The sequence below is a fragment of the Lagenorhynchus albirostris genome, chromosome 16 (assembly GCF_949774975.1).
Source record: "Lagenorhynchus albirostris chromosome 16, mLagAlb1.1, whole genome shotgun sequence".
In the NCBI taxonomy this organism is placed as follows: Eukaryota; Metazoa; Chordata; class Mammalia; order Artiodactyla; family Delphinidae; genus Lagenorhynchus; species Lagenorhynchus albirostris.
The window spans coordinates 69884943-69904612 of record NC_083110.1 but is presented as its reverse complement, the minus strand read 5'-3'; the positions used below and the strand labels follow the sequence as shown (position 1 = coordinate 69904612).

At 45.0% G+C, this 19670-nt stretch overlaps 1 protein-coding gene across 1 annotated transcript in view; it reads left to right on the top strand.

The window, feature by feature from the left end:
• The window catches only part of GFRA1 (GDNF family receptor alpha 1), a 196555-nt gene that overhangs the window by 131012 nt on the left and 45873 nt on the right, over positions 1-19670 (top strand). Inside the window, exon 5 of the mRNA XM_060125607.1 lies at positions 9614-9950. Within this exon, the coding sequence (XP_059981590.1) occupies positions 9614-9950 (337 nt within the window). The remainder of the gene's footprint in view (positions 1-9613; positions 9951-19670) is intronic.

Here is a 19670-nt window from a genome sequence, read left to right as displayed (position 1 = left end):
TTATGGTAACTTAGAAAACTGTTAAAAACAAACCACTCCATATTTCCCTTCCAGTTGGTGATATGTTGGTGGAAAAGTGACAGGGAACTTAGGTTCTTGGTTACTTGGTTGGCCCACCTTTATTGTTTTCTCTGGGAAGAAGGAGTATCCGTTTTGAAGATGTGTTTAGCACAGTACTGTTGAAATGACTAAATATCAGTGAAGCTTGCACAGGCTGAATATTAATGGATTAGTTTGTACCCCATAAAATGAATGAGGTTTACATTATCATGCAGATCTTTTCCTGTAGTTGAAGTACTCATTTATTTTATTGCTAATGAGATGTTAGTAATTAAATACCTTTAATTAATGAAAATCAGACAAAAGCGAGGGCTGCTCTTTGTGTCTTCATAAAGATAGTTTGTAGATCTATCTCATTGTAACTTTTGTCTGTAGGAGGGCCACAAATCTGAGCTAGTTAGGATCAAGTGTTCTGGTCCAGAGAAAGTCATTAAAAGATTTCGCTTTTGGAAAATTAAAGGAGTAGGCATTTGGGGATGTTTTAAAGATGATCTGAGACTGGGAAAAAAATACTCATAAATGAGAGTCAGTCCTACATGTAATGGCACATTTCATGCTTGAAGATGCGACAGCATGGGGTACAATTAATAGTTCTGAAGCAGTGGTTGAATTCTGGGGTAGGCCCCCGAACACATAATTAGATTATTAAAAATGGCCTGTCTTAGGCTGAATATTACTAAATTGAAATCTAATTATGGCTTTATGATTTTGCTGGAAAATATTTAGCTGTTTTGCTTGAGTCTTCGTAGAAGATCATTTCCTCTTTGCATCAGCATTTGCACTTGTCACAATATATTTTCCAAACAAATCTGACCTCAATTATCTTGAATCAATCTTACATGAGATAAAATATATTTTAATGAGTGTTTTTATGTCTAATATTGTAATTGTGCCTCTCCATACTTGAGGAATTAAAAGATGGCGATAGAAGACTTTGCAAAATATCTTTTTAATGAGAGGCGTGCCTATTTTAGAAATAACTAAATTGTGCTATCTTAATACACGGAAAGGCATTATGCTCAATTATGAGCCCGAGTGTGCTGCAAGACAGACTTGGTTCAGTTCTCAGTAACTGGCATTGGAACTGCAATAAAGCAGTTGTTTGCAAAGAGATGAGCTTGGAAATTTCATTCACTCCTGCAGTGTGGATTTAAATGCTAAGTTAAATATTTATGAACCCGGGATTTTTATAATTGATCATTGTATGATTTATACACAGTAATTATAATTAGGTTGAAAGAGATTTTAAAAAGCCAGGCTCTTGGTAGCCAAGGCCATTAAATAACGCTAAGCTCCCAAGACAAAAATTAGGTGGGAACCCAGCCATCGAGTTCCGAGCGCCTGTCCCTTTATCCTGTGTACAGTGAGGTACCGCACCTCACCAGGCATCTCACCTGGGCACCAGCTCCTGCATCACCTGCTATCATTTTTCATGCCTTTGTTTCAAACCTAGATGAACATAAACAAGTAGGAAACTTCAGAGATCCAATGTATAACAAAAGGAAAAGGTAGAGGAGGTTGGAAAGGTTAATTAAAAATGTAATGATCCCATTTGCTGAGACAGCACTATTAATCATTTTGCAGCAGCAAGCATGTGACTTACCACTTATAGGAGGCATCTCATTTTTTAAGGTATGGATGGTGGGGGGGTGGGGGGGCACAGTGTGTACTTTATGGAAACGGAAGCTCTCATGGGTGAACTTGGGGTGAGTGAGCATGGGGTGAGCCCATGACTTGTGGTGAACACTGAATGCTGTCTTCACCAGACAGAAGAATTTTTTCCAGATTCACAGGTATTCAAAATAATTCAGTCACTGTGAACCCCAGAGAAAACTTGGGTACGGCTTGAGGCTTAATGTAGTTGTGGAAGGTATAAAAAAAAACGGTGAGGAGGAAATTCATCATCGTGTAATACAATGTGTCTGAAATGGTGTATGAATGACAAAATGGGCTCCAAAGAGCCAACATGTGCCTTTTAAATGTAATTTTTAGCACCCCGGCTGGAAAAGGCCAAGCTCTTGAAGGATCGATTACAAGGGTCACAACCTGTATGATCAGATTTGCCATCTGATCCACGTGGATAACAGAAGACCAGACTGTAAATGTGACCTTCCAGAAAAGCTTGCCCTACCTACCCCCTGTGAAGATCTTGGAGCTTTTTATCCATTTTTTATGTGCTGGGATAACACGTTAGAGGGAGCCTATTAGGAGAAGAACAGTAGTTATGTTAACATGGCAATTAATCAAGTCAGAAAGAAAGGGAAAATGGGTTGTGAACTCAATTCTGCAGCCCTAAAAAGAAAGACAGAAAGATACCCGGAAATTGGCAAGCATTTGTAAACAACGGTCTCTCACTGTCTCTTGTGAACTTTCTGCTTAATAAAGCACATCTTCACGTGGGCCATGCAAATTTTAATGTAGTTACTATTCTATTCTACCTCCTAATCTATAGAAATGGATTTCTAGATCCTTGCATCTGTGTTTCATCCTAAATCATTTTGACTGGTTAGCTGGCCCCGGCATTTGCCAATAACAGTGGCGTTTTCTAAGTGTAAATAATGAGGGGCTGCCAGCCACAGCGATAGCCTCTTTGATTTGGGACAGTGTGAGGATTGTACTTGGGATAAAGGCAGTTCCTCGCTGCAGAGGAATTTAGAATGTGAAAGCTTCTCCCAGTGCATAACTCATCCTTGACACCTCCACGTCTCCCTGTCATTGGAGGGATGTTTTACATTTGCTCTGCCTGTAGGTCAGGGTTGAGATCGTTGGTCCGTGTATACTCTTTGGAGCAGCAAACAGCTGAGAGGTCAGCGCCATCGAGCGCTGGGTTGTTTTTGCTTTTTGTTTTTCACATTCTGTCCCTGATCAAGTTTTATCCTAAATACTTGATTTTATAATCAGAAAAGGCAGTTTACATTGTAATCATCAAATCAAAAACCTTGAGGTGGGCTTCCCTGGTGGCGCCGTGGTTGAGAGTCTGCCTGCCGATGCAGAGGACACGGGTTCGTGCCCCGGTCCGGGAAGATCCCACATGCCGCGGAGCGGCTAGGCCCGTGAGCCATGGCCGCTGAGCCTGCGCGTCCGGAGCCTGTGCTCGGCAACAGGAAAGGCCACAACAGTGAGAGGCCCGCGTACCGCAAAAAAAAAACAAAGCATTACAACAGATGGAGGGAGAGATTACAGGTGGAGGAGGTGGGGGGGGGGCAGCATTTTAATGCTGAGCTCTAAAATGAGCTGTGGAGAGGATGGCACTCAGAGTTACGGTAAAGCTGTTCAGAAGCCTTCCCACGCAGGCCAGAAGGCTTGCGTGCCCAGACCATAAACCAGGGGCATGCGAGCTCTCCTCCAGGCCGTGTGTGAGTTGATGGGGAGTTGGGTGTGACTCAGTGGCCTAAACTGAATCCTTCTGCCCATTCCTCCCTCTGCCCTCAAGTCACTGACGTAGCAGTTTTGTGCACTGGCGGACGCATTTAATACATACGGGGGATCAATCTTCTTACCAAGTAAAAACGCAACTCTAATTTATCTGTCCTGTGATTTCGGGAGTGTTTATTTTGAACTTCTTTAAGCAGGATACCTGAGAGAGGGTTGGAGGTGAATTTGTGAGGACACTAAGAAGGGAGGTGAAATTGGTGCTAAGAGTGGTTTTATATATTCTGTGCATGTGAGACTTTTTTTTTTTTTTTTTTTTTTGCGTTACGCGGGCCTCTCACTGCTGTGGCCTCTCCCATTGCGGAGCACAGGCTCCGGACGCGCAGGCTCAGCAGCCATGGCTCACGGGCCCAGCCGCTCCGCGGCACGTGGGATCCTCCCGGACCGGGGCACGAACCCGCGTCCCCTGCATCGACAGGCGGACTCTCAACCACTGCGCCACCAGGGAATCCCCTGATTTTTAAATATTAAACCAACCTTGCATTTTGGGATAAACCTTAATTGGTCGTCGTACATTATCCTTTTAACATATTGCTACATTCTATTTACTAAACTTTTTGAATCTATATTTGTAAGGAATATTAGTCTGTAATTTTCTTCTTTTTTCTTCATCATATTCTGCTGTTTGGGTAATGCTGGCCTCGTATATCAAGTTGGGAATGGTTATGACAATGTTGTGTGTGAATGAGAATCGTAAGCAAAAAGGAAGTCACACATTTCCCTGTAATCTGGGAATCAGTTCGTCGTTTCTCGCCTCTCTGAATGTGCCAGGTCGTGCATTCTGGAATTTGTCACAGGCTCTGAAATCATGATAAAGAGATGGTGCTCTGGCAGCGTCGTTTATTGATGAAAACAGAATCAGCTCAAAGAGAGGCTGAGGTACACCAGGTGCTAAATGGAGTGAACTCAGAGCAATTGGTTTGGACATTAAATCGTTCACCCCATTCCCACTTCATGCAAAACTTTTCCTTTGATATGTTGCTTTTCTTTTTTGATAATACCAAGAGGAAAACAATTATTTAGTGTTTTATGGAGTTTTAACAACTTTGAAAAGGAAGTAAACATTATTTAACAAAGCAGGCATACACTAGGTCAATTTTTTTTCTTTCAGTTTTCTTGAGATATAATTGACATACAGCACTGTATAAGTTTAAGGCATACAGCATAATGACTTGACATATATATTTTGAAATGATTACCACGATAAGTTTACATCCATCACCTTCTATAGATACAGAAAAAGAAGAAAAAATGTCTTTTTCCTTGTGATGAGAACTTTTAGGGTTTACTCTCTCAGCAATTTTCAAATATATCATACAGCAGTGTTAACTATAGTTATATGTTGTACATTACATCCCCAGTACTTAATTATCTTATAACTGGAAGTTTGTACATTTTAACTACCTTCATCCAATTCCCCCACCCTCTCCCCTTGCCTCTGATAACCACAAATATGAGGTTTTTTTTCCTATGAGTTTGTTTTTTATTTTTGTTTTTTGGGGTTTCACATATAAGTAAGATCATACAGTATTTGTGTTTCTCTGTCTGACTTACTTTACTTAGCATAATGCCCTCCAAGTCCATCCATGTTGTTGCAAACGCCAGTATTTCCTTCCTTTTATGGCTGAATAGTGTTCCATTGAAAAATATATACCACATTTTCTTTGTTTATTCCTTGGTGAATACTTGGCTATTGTAAATAATGCTTTAATGAACATGGGAGTGCAGATATTTCTTTGATAAAGTGATTTTGTTTCCTTTGGAAACAAAAACCCAGGAGTGGAATTGCTGGATCATATGGTAGCTCTGTTTTTAATTTTTTGAGGAACCTCCATACTGTTTTCTATAGTGACTGTACCAGTTTACAATCGCAGCAGCTGTGCACAAGGATTCCCTTTTCTCCACCATCTCACCAGCATTTATTATCTCTTTTGATGACAATTGTTCTAACAGGCCTGAAGTGATACCTCATTGTGGTTTGATTTGCATTTCCCTACCAATCAGCATCTTTTCATGTACCTGTTGCCCTTTCATATACCTTCTTTGGTAAAATGTCTCTTCAGGTCCTTTGCCCATTTTTTTACTTAGGTTATTATCATTACTGTTACTTTTACTATTGAGTTGTATGAGTTCTTTATATATTTTGGAAATTAACCCCTTATCAGAACATGATTTGCAAATATTTTCTCCTATTCCATACGTCACCTTTTCCTTCTGTTGATGGTTTGCTTTGCTGTGCAGAAGCTCTCTAGTTTGACGTAATTCTACTTGTTTATTTTTTGTTGTTATTGCTTGTGTCATATCCAAAAAGTCATTGCCAAGACCCATGTCAGGGAGCTTTGTTCCAGGCCAATCTTTTAAAACTTATGTATTATACGGAGAACTTTCAGAGAGAAATAAATTTTCTGGACCTCATGTGTTAAGTTTATTCTTATTATAATTTTATTTGAAGTTTATAAACATAAAACTATCAGCTCTTCTTTGCTTTTATACAATTATAAAGGCAACACACACCAATTAGATATGAGCAAAACTTTTAAAACAATGAAATACAAATTAATAACAAATTTAATATGAGGAATGGTATTGTTTTGCTGAAACTAAATTGGTGCTTACCATCAGGATGTAGTTCTCTGTTTCAGCATGAGTTCTTTTGAGTTTGACAGGCCTACATTACTGTGTGCCATGGGATGACTTAATTTTTCTGACATTTTTCTCCATTTGAACTTACATGAGCTGTTTGTTCATATATCCCTGGCTACATCATTTAAGTATTAAGTCAACCTGTGTGCCTCTATTTTCTTTTTAGCCAGAGATCATAAAATACCATGGAACACCAATGCAAGTTATTGGAAATTGTGTTCGGATGTCCAACCTTAAGGGCCTAATCCAGATGATCCAGAATCTGGTCATATTAATTTATTTTAGATTATCATCCCCAAATGCATAATTTAGAAATCTCCTAGCTAGCTGTAGACCTTCAGGAATATCAATCACTGTTGCCAGTGGGCCCAACAGCACATCATTAGAAAGTCTCAAAAGAGAAAAAGGCTAGAAGTGTCACCAAAGCCTGGTGGAGGCCCTGGTGATCTGTCAGGACACATGGTGAATATTTTACTCCTTGAGTCCTGAAGTGCCTGAGTGGGAAAACAGAGGAGAGAAGCCACTTTGGGAAAGTCATGTTGGAGAAAATGCACCAGGTGTGCTTGTTAAACCAGCAGGATGTACGTGCAGCTTCTGGCTTCCTGCACTGCTCACCTAAGAAGGGCTGAATGTCTTGTTTATTGCCTTCCCCATGAAATTGTTGAATTCAGATGTCATAGGCAGAAACACACACCTGGGGCATCATAAAATACTGCTTATGGTGCCAGGGTATATCTTTGTGATTCCAGCATGTTGGGTTTTCTTAAAGCAGGGCACACCATCAGTAGACCAGGGAGAGTTTTTCATTTCCTGAAATGTTGAACTTGTTGTGTCTGTTCTTCTTTTCTTGTACAAAATTTTATTTTATTTTAGTAGAACATTTAACGTGAGATCTACATTCTTAACAGGTTTCTTTTTTAATTTTATTGAAGTATAGTTGATTTACAATGTTGTGTCAATTTCCTCTGTGTGGAAAAGTGACTCAGCCTTACACGTATGTACATTCTTTTCCATATTCTTCTCCACCATGGTTTGTCACAGGATACTGAATATAGTTCCCTGTGCTGTACAGTAGGACCTTGTTGTTTATCCATCCTGTATGATAATAGTTTTCATCTGCTGATCCCGAACTCCCATATCTTCTCTCCCCTACCCCCGCTCCCCCTTGGCAACCACAAATCTGTTCTCTATATCTGTGAGTCTGATTTTGTTTTGTAGATATGTTGATTTGTATTATATTTTAGATTCCACATATAAGTGATATCATGTGGTATTTGTCTTTCTCTTTCTGACTTAGTTCACTTAGTATGATAATCTCTAGGTCCCAGTGGGCAGAAGACCTAAATAGGCATTTCTCCAAAGAAGACATACAGATGGCCAAGAGGCACATAAAAAGATGCTTAACATGGCTAAGTATTAGAGAAATGCAAATCAGAACTATACAATGAGGTACCACCTCATACCAGACAGAATGGCCATCATTAAAAAGTCTATGAATAACAAATGCTGGAGAGGGTGTGGAGAAAAGGGAAGCCTCTTACACCATTGGTGGGAATGTAAATTGGTGCAGCCACTGTGGAAAACAGTATGGAGGTTCTTCAAAAAACTAAAAATAGACCTGCCATATGGTCCAGCGATCCCACTCCTGGGCATATACCCAGACAGAACTATAATTTGAAAAGATGCATGCGCCCCTATGTTCATAGCAACACTGTTTACAATAGCCAAGGCGTGGAAACAACCTAAATGTCCATTGACAGATTAATGGATAAAGAAGATGTGGTTTATATATACAATGGAATATTACTCAGCCATCCAAAAGAGTGAAATAATGCCACTTAACAGATTTTTAAGTGCACAATACAGTATTGTTAAGTGTAGGTGTGATGTGGTAAGGCCTATCTCTAGAACTTATTCATCTTGCATCACTGAAACGTTATACCTCTTGAATAACAACTCCCCATTTCCCCCTCACCTCAGCCTCTGGCAACTACCATTCAATTCTCTGCTTCTGTGAGTTTGGGAGTTTTAGATACCTCACATACGTGGAACCGCTCAGTATTTGTCCTCCTGGGACTGGCTTATCTCACTTAGCATAATGTCCTCAAGGCTCATCCATGTTGTTCCCCATGGCAGGTTTCCTTCTTTTATTTAAGGCTGAATATCCCATGTGCCTTTTAGATACCAAATGCACTGCCCTGTCTTTTGGTCCCACCCAACCCAGCTAGACTCTGTCTCCTCTCTTGCTAATTCTCAAATGCTTTCATGGTCCCCACCAACTGGGTGCATAAAGAGAATGAAAGGGGGTTTCAGAACCCATGAAGGGGCTGAGGCCTGAGCAGGAACTTGCTGGGGATTGAATCCCACGATTGTGTGGCGCTTGTCTGCTGCCTTCTTGCTGTCTCTGGAGGGTCCCTGCTACACCTAATCATCAATTTTCCATGGACCATCTCATAACTTGGCTCTAGGAGGTTTTTCCATCACTTCGCCTTGCTTGGCGAAGACCTATATTATGGGAAATGAGCTTAATTTCCCTTGTCCATTCATCTTTTAACTCTTCCCATTAACCTTGGCGCTGCCAGCCCACCCCAGTGAGCCCTGCCTCTTCCGTGCTTTCTCTCCAGGCCTCTCAGTGGGCAGCCTGGCAGTGGACAGCACTGGTTTCTCTGACAGCATGAGCACAGAGGGCTTGGACAGAAGGCAACATATGTTTTGTGAGATGCCTAAGGCGTATGGTTTGTAAGCCCATTGAAATTCTATCCAAAATACTAACTGAATTGTTCTAATCTGCAACCTCAGTACTCATAGATCCCAAATTTTCTATGCGGTAAGTTAAATGGTAATTGAGGTTTGCAAATTTTTATGTAATTTATTCTGGTTTTCTTCCAGTGGCCTGTGAGCTAGAACTACAGCTTCGATGTAGTTGCTTCTTCCTGTTTAGAGAGCTAGCATAATATTCCGTCTTCTGGGCTCAAATAACCGTGCAATTACTCTGTAATCATATAGTAATTAACATGTACTATGCGCATTTATTACATGATTATATTCCTGGAGGATTGCATGGCAATTATACTTACATTCAACATATCATTTTATATATTATGTAATAAACAAGTATATAATTTGTTGCTTTTTTCTTTTATCCTAATTTCAATTTACCAACCAGGAGCTGGAAACTTGTTCTTCTGTTGCCTTGTTTATATGTAGTCAGGCAGGTGCCTGAGCTCCTTTGGCCTTACTCAATACCTCCTAATCATACATCTGAGACAACGCTAGGAGCTTGTGTGCTGCCGTGGGCTCCCAGCCTCTGTGCCCCTGATACTTCCTCATTGTCATGAACTCATTAAGTTATTAGCTTCAAGACACAGAGTTGATCAGAGCTGCCAGCACTGCCAGGTGAATGGCCAGATCTCAAGGAAAGCAGAGCAGCCCCAGCACACAGCCCTGTGATCATGCCCGCCTTTCTCTCCTTTTGCAGTGGAGCACATCCCGAAAGGGAACAACTGCCTGGACGCCGCCAAGGCCTGCAACCTAGACGACACCTGTAAGAAGTACAGGTCCGCGTACATCACGCCGTGCACCACCAGCATGTCCAACGATGTCTGCAACCGGCGCAAATGCCACAAGGCCCTCCGGCAGTTCTTCGACAAGGTCCCGGCCAAGCATAGCTACGGGATGCTCTTCTGCTCCTGCCGGGACATCGCCTGCACCGAGAGGAGACGGCAGACCATCGTGCCGGTGTGCTCCTACGAGGAGAGGGAGAAGCCCAACTGCCTGAATTTGCAGGACTCCTGCAAGACGAATTACATCTGCAGGTAAGCGCGCGCCAGCAGCCTGGTGATTAAGGAGGTGGTGGAGAGAACCTTTATGCTGCTTCAGTGGCCAGGCTTCTATTTTCTGAATTTCTGCAGGGGGGTGGGGGAGGGGAGTCATTGGGATGGATGGGCCAAAACCTGACCTCTGCCTCCAGCACGAGGTTCTTCAGCAGCTGATCAGCCTTTTGTGCTGAGGAAGGTTCCTGTCTTTAACCTGAGGGAAGCTTTGAGAGGTGCTGGAATGAGGTCAATAGGACTTCGTAAGCGCAGAGGGTCACCTGAGCCCAGGTGAGCTTGAAGGCATGTGCCCCCTCTGTTAGACCTGAGAGCTGCCAGGGGTCAAAAGCGTTAAGTAAGTGGGGTAGCAGGTGCTGGAAATACAGGGGCTCTTGTCATCAAGGTCAGAAAACTGGAAGAGAGCAGCGAGAGGGAGGGATGGAGCCGTGTCCAGCCCCGAAGAGGAGAACTTCCAGAATGCCTGGATCTGCTCTGGGCCATTCAGTCGACGATGTGGCTGAGAATAGATGCCTTCCGTGCTTCCGGATCTCAGCCCCCATCGAAACCTGGCAGTGTTGTTGAAAAGAGTCACTTCCTTTTCCTTTTTGGCCATTTATTGATTTATTTTAATGTTTGAAGGACTCCATGAATATAATCTATGTGTGTGTGTGTTTTTTTTTTTTAAAGCAAAAAAGCAATATAGAATTAGTAGAGGGAAAGGGAAGTTTCCTCTTGCTCCCAGCCATCACTGTCAACAATTTGATGTGAGTCCTTCCAGAACTTTGGGTTGAATTCATTGCTGATCAGAAGCAAGTAGATTTTGATAAGCAGAGACTTGACTCTTTGCCGCCTGAGGCAATGCTGGTGCTAGATTCAGAGCACAGGATAGAGATGCAGGCGGGGCATCATCGGACAACACCTGTACTTTGCCCCCAGGATAGAGCCAGGAATCTTCAAATGCCACTGCTGACAAAATCCTGTGCACTTGATAAATGTTCACAGGTGGACAAGTAGATGAGGGTGTGACTTTGTGTTTGTTTTCTTGTAAGTTTCCCGTTTCTAGAGCAGAAGGCAGGGAAAAAACTGATAGTTTGAGGATTCTGGTAAGCTGAGTTTTGTCAGTTTAAGTTTTATTCTGATAGAATGGAGTCCCATTCTTTCCTTAGACTAGCTCTAATAGTGACCAAAGAAAAATAAAAGTCCTTGTTATCTGTAGAACTCCCTCATGCTGAAGACTTTCGGGGAGTAATATCCCTCCATTTTTTTCCCAAGTTGGAAACTATCTGAGGAAGAACTCAGATGGCCGAGCTTGTCTTGGGAGGAGTCAGGTGCTCAGGCAATGCAACTTCTCCAAAGACTCTTCCTCACCTTCACGCCCCTCTTCCATTGAGACCCTCTTAACTGAGGGCTAGGATCAGGGATCACTGTGCTCTAAGGATCCTGAGGAAGAGGCAGGACCTCCTCGTAGCTATAACCTGGGGAAGGCAATCAGCCGGGGACTCTAAGAACGCCCTGCTCGGGATGAATGTGGTGAGGACAGGACCAAGGGAGAAGCTGTGGGAGCTTAGCCTGGCATTAGGATGCCAGGGGACAGAGAATCTGAAGACCTGTCCTCTGAAGACCCCAAGTTCCTGTGTCCCTTTAGTCTTTGAGCAGAGGAATCCCTCTGCTAAAAGCAGGACTTTCCAGGGTCTTCCTTGGCTTGAAGCCAGACAGCCCCTCCCTGTCTCTACAGGAGACATTATCCTGTTCACTGATGGGTCCAAGCCAGGAAGCCTGGAGATGGGAGGCTGCTGTCAGGGGAGGGAATGGAGCAGTGCGTGAGCCTTCCGTCCACTGGACCATGGCTGGCAGGCGGAGAGAGCATGGTGATGGAGCCTTTCCTTCTCTTCTCACGCGGTCTGTCTTGCACGTGAGGTCCAGAGGAGGCTCCTGACACCTCCTGTGCAGGCTCAAAGCCCACCGTGAGGGGTCCATTTGCATTACCTGGCCTGCTCTCTAAAAAGAGAGAATCCTCGGAGAGTTGGTATGAATTAGTCGAATCGGATTGCTTCCCTGCTAAGCTGTGGTGAGAAACAGCTGGAAGTTTGGGAACTTGGTGTGTTCCAAGGAGGTGGCAGGAGGAATCTGCAGATAATGGGATGGTTTGGGTCCTGTCTGGGGACCAGCCTGGTTCCAGGAACTGGTTGTGTTGAGGCAGCCCAAGTAGCATAGCGTGGCCTCAGCTGATGGGGCAGAAAGGAACAGGGGACAATGGGACAGCCCTCACCTAATGACTGACCGTGCCTGGTCACACCGAGGTCGGGCTGTGGTGACAACAGCCACCAGGCAGTGGGGTGAAGTCGGGCTGGACTGGAAACTGCAACCAGAAGCAGTCTCGGTGCTGCTGCTAGATTCCTGGCTCTGGGATGTTTGGGAATCCAAATCCTAGACCCTCGAGGGCCCTCCCAAGTGAAATTTGCCTGCATGTGATTGGTGGGTTTTAAACCGTCTCGAGTCTTCTCTGGGAAGGTGAATCAGTGACTTCCACTGGTGTTACCTGTCCTTAAGTTATTTATCCCGTAATTTCTTTCCAGAGCCTGAGCTTATTACTCATGATTACCCCCTCCCTGTCAGATGTGGTAATTGTAATTTAAGCTGCTAGGTAGGCTAGCGGTGTTTTCTTTCATCAGGTTTTATTAGTCTTGTCTTTAATTTTATGCCTTTTATTGCATCTCATCTCAATCCATCTCGGCAAAGCCCTTGGAGTTACTACTACGTGGAACAGCAGCTGGGGCTTCGGCAGGGTTTCATGTTAAAGCTGCTCTGACCCAGACCCATTTGGAGGAATGGAGGTACCCCCAATGGGATGACTAAAGGCCTAATTTGAATATCCCCAAAGCGAAGGGATAGCAAGAGGGAAAATCGCTTCCTGAAAAGCATATTCTTTGAAAGCTCACATTTCAAATGCTCCATTGCCATCTCAACATCAGGGACTATCAAAGAGCTGCTGAAGCTCATTGAAACCTCCCTGCACTTAATGATTTCCAACTCGAAGCACACAGGTTTCCTACCCCAGGGTCCAGCGGTGCCTCTGTGCAAAACCTCTCTCCTGCGTTTTGCCTTCAAACAGAGGAGATGCAACTTTAGCTTTTCCTTTTGACTTTGTTTTCTTTTCTCCTTTTCCCTTTTAGGGAAGCTGACAGGTTTCTTTCCTCTTAGGGTGGTTGGGGACAGGCGAGAGCTTGACTGTTTAGGCCTCCAAGCTTGCCTGCAGAAAAGCAAACGCGGAGGTGTCCTCCGGTTGCTTTCCTTAGTGCCTGGAAGGATGTCAGGTTGGGGTTTGGTCCTAAAGGACCAAATTCCCGATGCAAGTGGTTATATATACATAATTTAAAGTTGTGCCTCTCCTCCTTTCCCTCAAATTCTGACCTCCAAGCTAAGCTCAGCCCTTGGGCTCTGACTTAGGGTGCTACAAATATGTTCATAGCTCTTTAATTTTTCTCATTAATCACTCAGGCGCCTCTGCTGCTCTTCATTACCCAAAAGGCTAGCATCTTTCTCTTGAGCATGCCCCCTCCTGTTTTCATCTAAGAATTATACAGTTATTTTCCAAAACCTGTTCTGCTTCCAATGCCAGGAAAAGAGGGAGCCTGAGGCTACTGGCCAGCCGGCCTGACCTGTGGGTTTAGCTGCTGCCACACGGTGTCGCTGTTGTGGACAGCCCAGAGGTTGCTTTGTGGTTTGGTGACTGTGCCCTTCTTGGTCATTCTGCACCTGCAGCAGAGGTGCTGCATCTTGGGTGCAGAGTAACAACTCTTAGTTCATACTCAGCATGCAGCCACTATTTCCCAAAGCGTGACATATTGCCCTGGGGGCTGGGTCCTAAGGGGTTCCCACCAGAGCCAGCCCTCCAACTTGAGCACAGTATCTCAGACTCTCCCTTTCCTGGCAATGTAGGCTAGATGGATTTGAGTGTTGTATTTGCATTTTCTCTCTTTTCTTGTTTTATTGTGGTAAGAACACAACGTGAAATCTACTCTTTTAACAGGTTTCTAAGTGCACGATATGGTATTATCTATAGGCACAATATTGTACAGTAGATCTCTAGAACTTATTCATCTTGTATAACTGAAGTTTTATTCCCACTCATCAGAAACTACCTTACCAGGGGATGGGGGGGGGAGGAATAAATTGGGAGATTGGGACTGACATATGCATACTACTATATATAAAATAGATAATTAATAAGAACCTGCCGTATAGCACAGGGAACTCTACTCAGTATTCTGTAGTGGCCTATATGAGAAAAGAATCTAAAAAAGAGTGGATATATGTACATGTATAACTGATTCATTTGCTGTACACCTGAAACTAACACAATATTATAAATCAACTCTACTCCAATAAAAATGAAAAAAAAAAAAACTACCTGCTTACCCCTCCCCCTAGTTCCTGGCAGCTACAATTCTGTTCTTTGCTTCCACGAGTTTGATGATTTTAGATACCTCATGTAAAGTGGAATCATGCAGTATTTGTCCTTCTGTGACTGTTTTATTTCACTTAACATAATGTCCTTCAGGTCAATCCATGTTGTTCCACATTGCCTTTTTAAGGCTTCAACAGTGCTTGGTCAAGGGTACCTCATAGCTTTTGGAAAGATTCTGATAATGCTGAACTTCAGAAGGGAAGGGATCAGGACCTCTGCCCTCTGTCTCCAAGGCTTTTTGCCTAGCCCCTCCCCCACCAAGATATACTTGCTCTTCCCGGTGCCCAGGCTCTGTATCCTCATTGTTTCCAAGAGCGGTAGCTTTTACCAAGTGACCAAGTACATATGGTTCTACCTTTCCCCAGGGACTAAGGATCCTATAATTGTATCCTGGAGACCTGTTTTTTTTGTTGGTGGTGGTGGTGGTGGTGGGTTTTTTGGTTTTCTTTTTTGTTTGTTTGGTTTTTGGGGGTTTTGTTTGTTTGTTTTTAGCACAGCCAAGAAGATCTCCCTTGGTATAGCTCCAGAAGAACAGCATATGTAATTTTCAAAATTCTGCCCTAGCCAGCACCGCATTTTCCACACTGAGGCTGACACTGTTATACTTAGAGGAAATACGTTGTTATTAATTTGTTAACTGGGACAACTGAGGAAACATGTCACAAGACCATGCAGCAGATTTCTTCTCCAGTAACTTACTTGGTCTGACAGTGTTAGTGCACCTTTAAAAGGTGAGGAATGTATTTCCTTTGCTTGGAATCAGTCCTGTTTTGCACAGTAAACTGTGGCTCTTAGAAATCAGGGACATCCTCTGCTGTTTGGGCTACATCCCTGAGTTGAAAACTGGATTCTACATCACTGTATCCGGGCCTGTCTTGACATGTGGCAAAGTGCAGGAGAAAATGGCTCAGAGGATAATTAATGCCTAAAACTAGAAGGGTAGATTAATTTGGCACTCAATTTTATTTTACGCTGATTCATTCACAAATGGAAATCAGCAGTTAGACAATGCAAACTTCTGAACCATGGAAAGAAAGGTTCGGGAATATGAGAAAATACAAGTAGAACATTTTCTAGTTCATTTGAGCAGTTTTCATTTCAAATGATTACATGGGTGTCTTTAGCGATGCAGAGTGCCGAATCACTCGTTTTTTTTTTTTCCCCCGCGGTACGCGGGCCTCTCACTGTTGTGGCTTCTCCCGTTGCAGAGCACAGGCTCCAGACGCGCAGGCTCAGCGGCCATGGCTCACGGGCCCAGCCGCTCCACGGCATGTGGGATCTTCCCGGACCGGGGCACGAACCCGTGTCCCTGCATCGGCAGGCGGACTCTCAACCACTGTGCCACCAGGGAAGCCTAGAATAGCTTGTTTTTTAATGCGCCCCACCTGCGCGAGCTGCCTGCCCCCCTCCGGCCCCCCCATCTCTTGGCTGGAGGCCCCCTGGACTCCTGGTGAGGTAGGGGGCTCCTGTGTGTGTACGGTGATTCATTAAGCAAAAAGCACCTGCTGGATGCGGGGAGGAACACGCCTCCTGGTGGATCTTCCAGACCTCCACCCCCAGCCTGTGCATCCACGCAGCGCCGGCTAAGCAGGGTCTGAGCTCACTGCATCCCTGGCTAACAGGGGTAACCTGAGCTGTGAATCAGGCGGGAAACCGCTGCAATTTGCTCTATCTTGTTGCCTTCTATCTCTTTCCTTATCTCTCCTTTGGCAGGGACGGGTGTGAAGCCGTTTGTCTGTTCCTGCTGGAGCCTGTTGCTAAAAAACGCCCGTCCAGATTTACTCAGCGTTCTCACTCTCCCCAGCCAGCCCCTCCGGCGCCTGCCCAAGCTCAGGGGCTCCACTTGCTTCCCCTCACCCCTTCCCTCACCTGCCCACGTCCTCACCAGAGTCACATTGGCCACTCTTGGCCCTGAGACAGATTCAGACACTCCTTTACATTTGTACATTCTGCCAGTTATTAGAACCACATGGACAGATGGAATTTTGACCGCAGGACTGTCTTTTGCTGCCTTTGAGTATGAAAGTGGAGGGAAAAGGAATGGAACTGTATCCGCCCAGAAAGCCCAAAGAGAGCCCCATATTTCTTTGGGGGAGGAGGTGTCATAGTGGAGGGTCTCAGGACCCATATTCAGACTGGGCCTCAGCAGGTGAGAAGTAGGGAACATCAAGCAGAAAGAAGGCACTCAGGTTTGGGAGGACATAGTGAAGGGAGCGGGAGGCGGTCTAGGGTCTGTCCTGGAGGCGGAGGGAGAAAATTTAGTGTGATACAAAGGCAAGAGGTTGAGGGCCTCCGGTGCCATGTTGAAGTGTTGGATTTTATCCTACAAGGGGCAGGGGAAGTGAGATATGATCAGCTGGACCTCAGAGAGTGCCCAGGTGGCAGTGTGGGGCAAGGATTGGGGTGGGGAGAGGCCAGGAGGCCAGATAGGATGTGCTTGCAGTGGACCAGATGAGGGGTGACCAGGAGGATAGAGTCAGCACATAGGAAATCTGTCCATTCATCCACCCACCCACCCATCCATCCACCCATCCATCCAACCAGCTGGTCTGCAGTTATTGTGCCAGGAGTAAAGACGGGGCTCCTCGCTGGCCGTGCGGAAAAGAAGGCAGGTGCACACACAGCCGTTACAGCCTGGCGTGGAGTCTGTGGTCAGGAAGGTGCAAAGTGCTGCGGGAGGACAGAGATAAGAACAGCCAACTTGGCCTTGGCCTGGAGGGTCAGCAAGGCTTCCTGGAGAAGCTGTCATCTGAGCTTGGGCTGGAAGGACGAGAGGCACAGGAGAGACCACCAGGGGTAGAAACGGGACAGAGGCCCAGGGCTGTGGATTTGAGGAAGATGCGGGAACAACAACCCGTTTACTGGGTTTTAACGATGAGAGGCACTGGGCCGCATGATCTCAGCCCACGTGGAGGAGCTAGGAACCAGCCTGATCTTGCTAACTCCAAAATCTGGCTTCTGTCGTTCTTTCCAAATGATTGTCTTTCATGACAAGAATACAATGTTCTTATACCGTTCAGCCTTACCACCTTTAGTTCCAGACGGGCAGAATGATAATCCCATCCAGCCTCGGGTCTGGACGCTCTTTATGGCTCAGTAACTAAGACAGCATCAGTTTTAAAGATAGTTTTCACAGAGCGTTAGGACATAATGTCCATCACAGCCTCCTAGCATCACTTAAAACATTACAAAAGAAAAGAAGCTACTCAGGTAATATGTGGTCATTAAGTTCTTACTTTAATTTCCTTTTGAGCATTCATTGCTTATTATAGAGTGCTTTCTCTGTGACGGCTTACTGATTGCAAATCATTTCTACAAACAGGAAAAAAATCTTTCCAGACCACACTGGTTTTCTTCTTCTTCTTAACTCAGGCATTTATGCAGGTACAGTCAATGAGCACAGTCTGTCTGACCCGAGGGTCCTAGGTGTGTAAGTCATGTGACCGTCACCCAGGAGCTCCCAGGAACCTGGTTGCTTGAACTCCGTAACTCCCTGCTGAAGTGTCACTGGAGTTTAGAGTCCTTGACCCTCACTTCCCCCCAGGCAGCAGCTATCAGGGACCTGGCTGTGTATCTCATGGGAGATGAATTCTCTGTTGTCACAGAGCTACAACCAGCTCTAAACAACCCATGGTTATGTCACGGGTGGGGGGGGGGGCGTCATCCAGGTGTTTGCCTTCCTGCCTTCTCCTTGCCCTCTGGCCATTTCATTAATCATAGGAGAACTTCCATTCTGTGATTGCATCTTGAATGCAGTGCTGATAAAACGTGCCGGGGGAGGGGGGGTGGGGGGGGTGCGGAGAAGCCTGGAATTGTTCCCAGATATGCTGAAGTGGGAGTGGGTGGGGACTTGAAGGGAGTTTCTGGAACCCAGATTTCAGGCCACTTTGTCTAAGAACCCAATTGATCCCCTCTGCTGCTCTGTGCAGCCTGTTCCTCTTCAAAGGGGACGCTTCTGCTCTGCCCAGTGAGCATTTCACGTACTAGGACCCGTGAAGTTCCTAGGCAGCGTAAACTAGCTCCCCGCTCAAGCCTGGACCGAAACCCAACCATACAGAATTTACAGTCTCTTTTTTTTTTCTTTCAAGGGAAGGGGATGCCTCCGTTTTATATTGTTCTCTTTTTCAAATGTGCTTTATCCACGGAGCAAAGAGTGGTGGAAAGGGAGACCCCAGTATTCCTAGAGGGCTGCCCCCTTATCCAGACCAACATCCTTTGGGGTCCAAGGGCATCCCATGCTGGCTGGCATGCTGACCCCTGAAGCTGAGGCTGTTGCCTCACTGTCCCGGCCTCCACAGGACACAAGACTTCTTTTGATCATGCATGGTTTGCAGTTGACATAAGTTCCCATAGCCTGTGACCCAGAGCTGTCTCATTTTTGTGCGGGGAAATCTGCCCCCCGTCACCGGGTGGCTGTCGTGTATGATTAGAGCCCGGGTCTCACAGCCAGGCTTGGGGTCCTGCTCCACCCAAGGAAACCCCAGACCCCCACTCAGGCACTACCCCAAGTTAGATATCCTGCAGTCACGTTGACACTTACATTTCTACGAGGCATTTCCAACTCAGTGAATGGGAAATTGCTCTGTGATTTCCGAAAGCAATTAATTACGCAGAAAATTTTACATCCAAGGAAAACAAGAATTTAAAAGAACCATCAATGTGAAAAGTACCACACCAAGCTGGAGTTGGGACTTTTTTTTCCTTCCCCAGTAACTGTCGATGTGTTTGTGAGTGAGGCGACCCTGGGCTCGCATCCTGGTTATGATAGTTGTAGAACATGGGCAGCTCGTGGCCTCAGTTTTGCATCTACAAAGAGAGGTAACGACTCCATCTTCACAGGGCAGCCATGAGGATTAAATGCGATATCTCTGCAACGGCATCATCACAGTGCCTGCCACCTAACAAAGCAAAGACTCAATAAATGCTTTTCTTTCTCCCTCACACCTTCCACAAGTTTTGATCACAGAGGACAAAGAAAGCTTATGATTCCAAATACAGCATCCCCCCGCCATCCCTGTTCCAGTAGCAGACAGAGACCTTTAAGGCAGGATTTGTGGGTGGAAGGGGTAGATTTTTACTGCTTTACACTTTTATGCACCCACAGCATTAAGCGGCGCATGGAAATTCCAACTCCATTATGTGAAGCTGTGTTGCTAAGCTTTGTACATCACCATCTTTTCAGTCGGCACCATTAGGGAAAAGTGGGGGGCAGAGGCGGTGGTAGACAAAGTCCAGAGGTGTTTGGACCGTGTGTC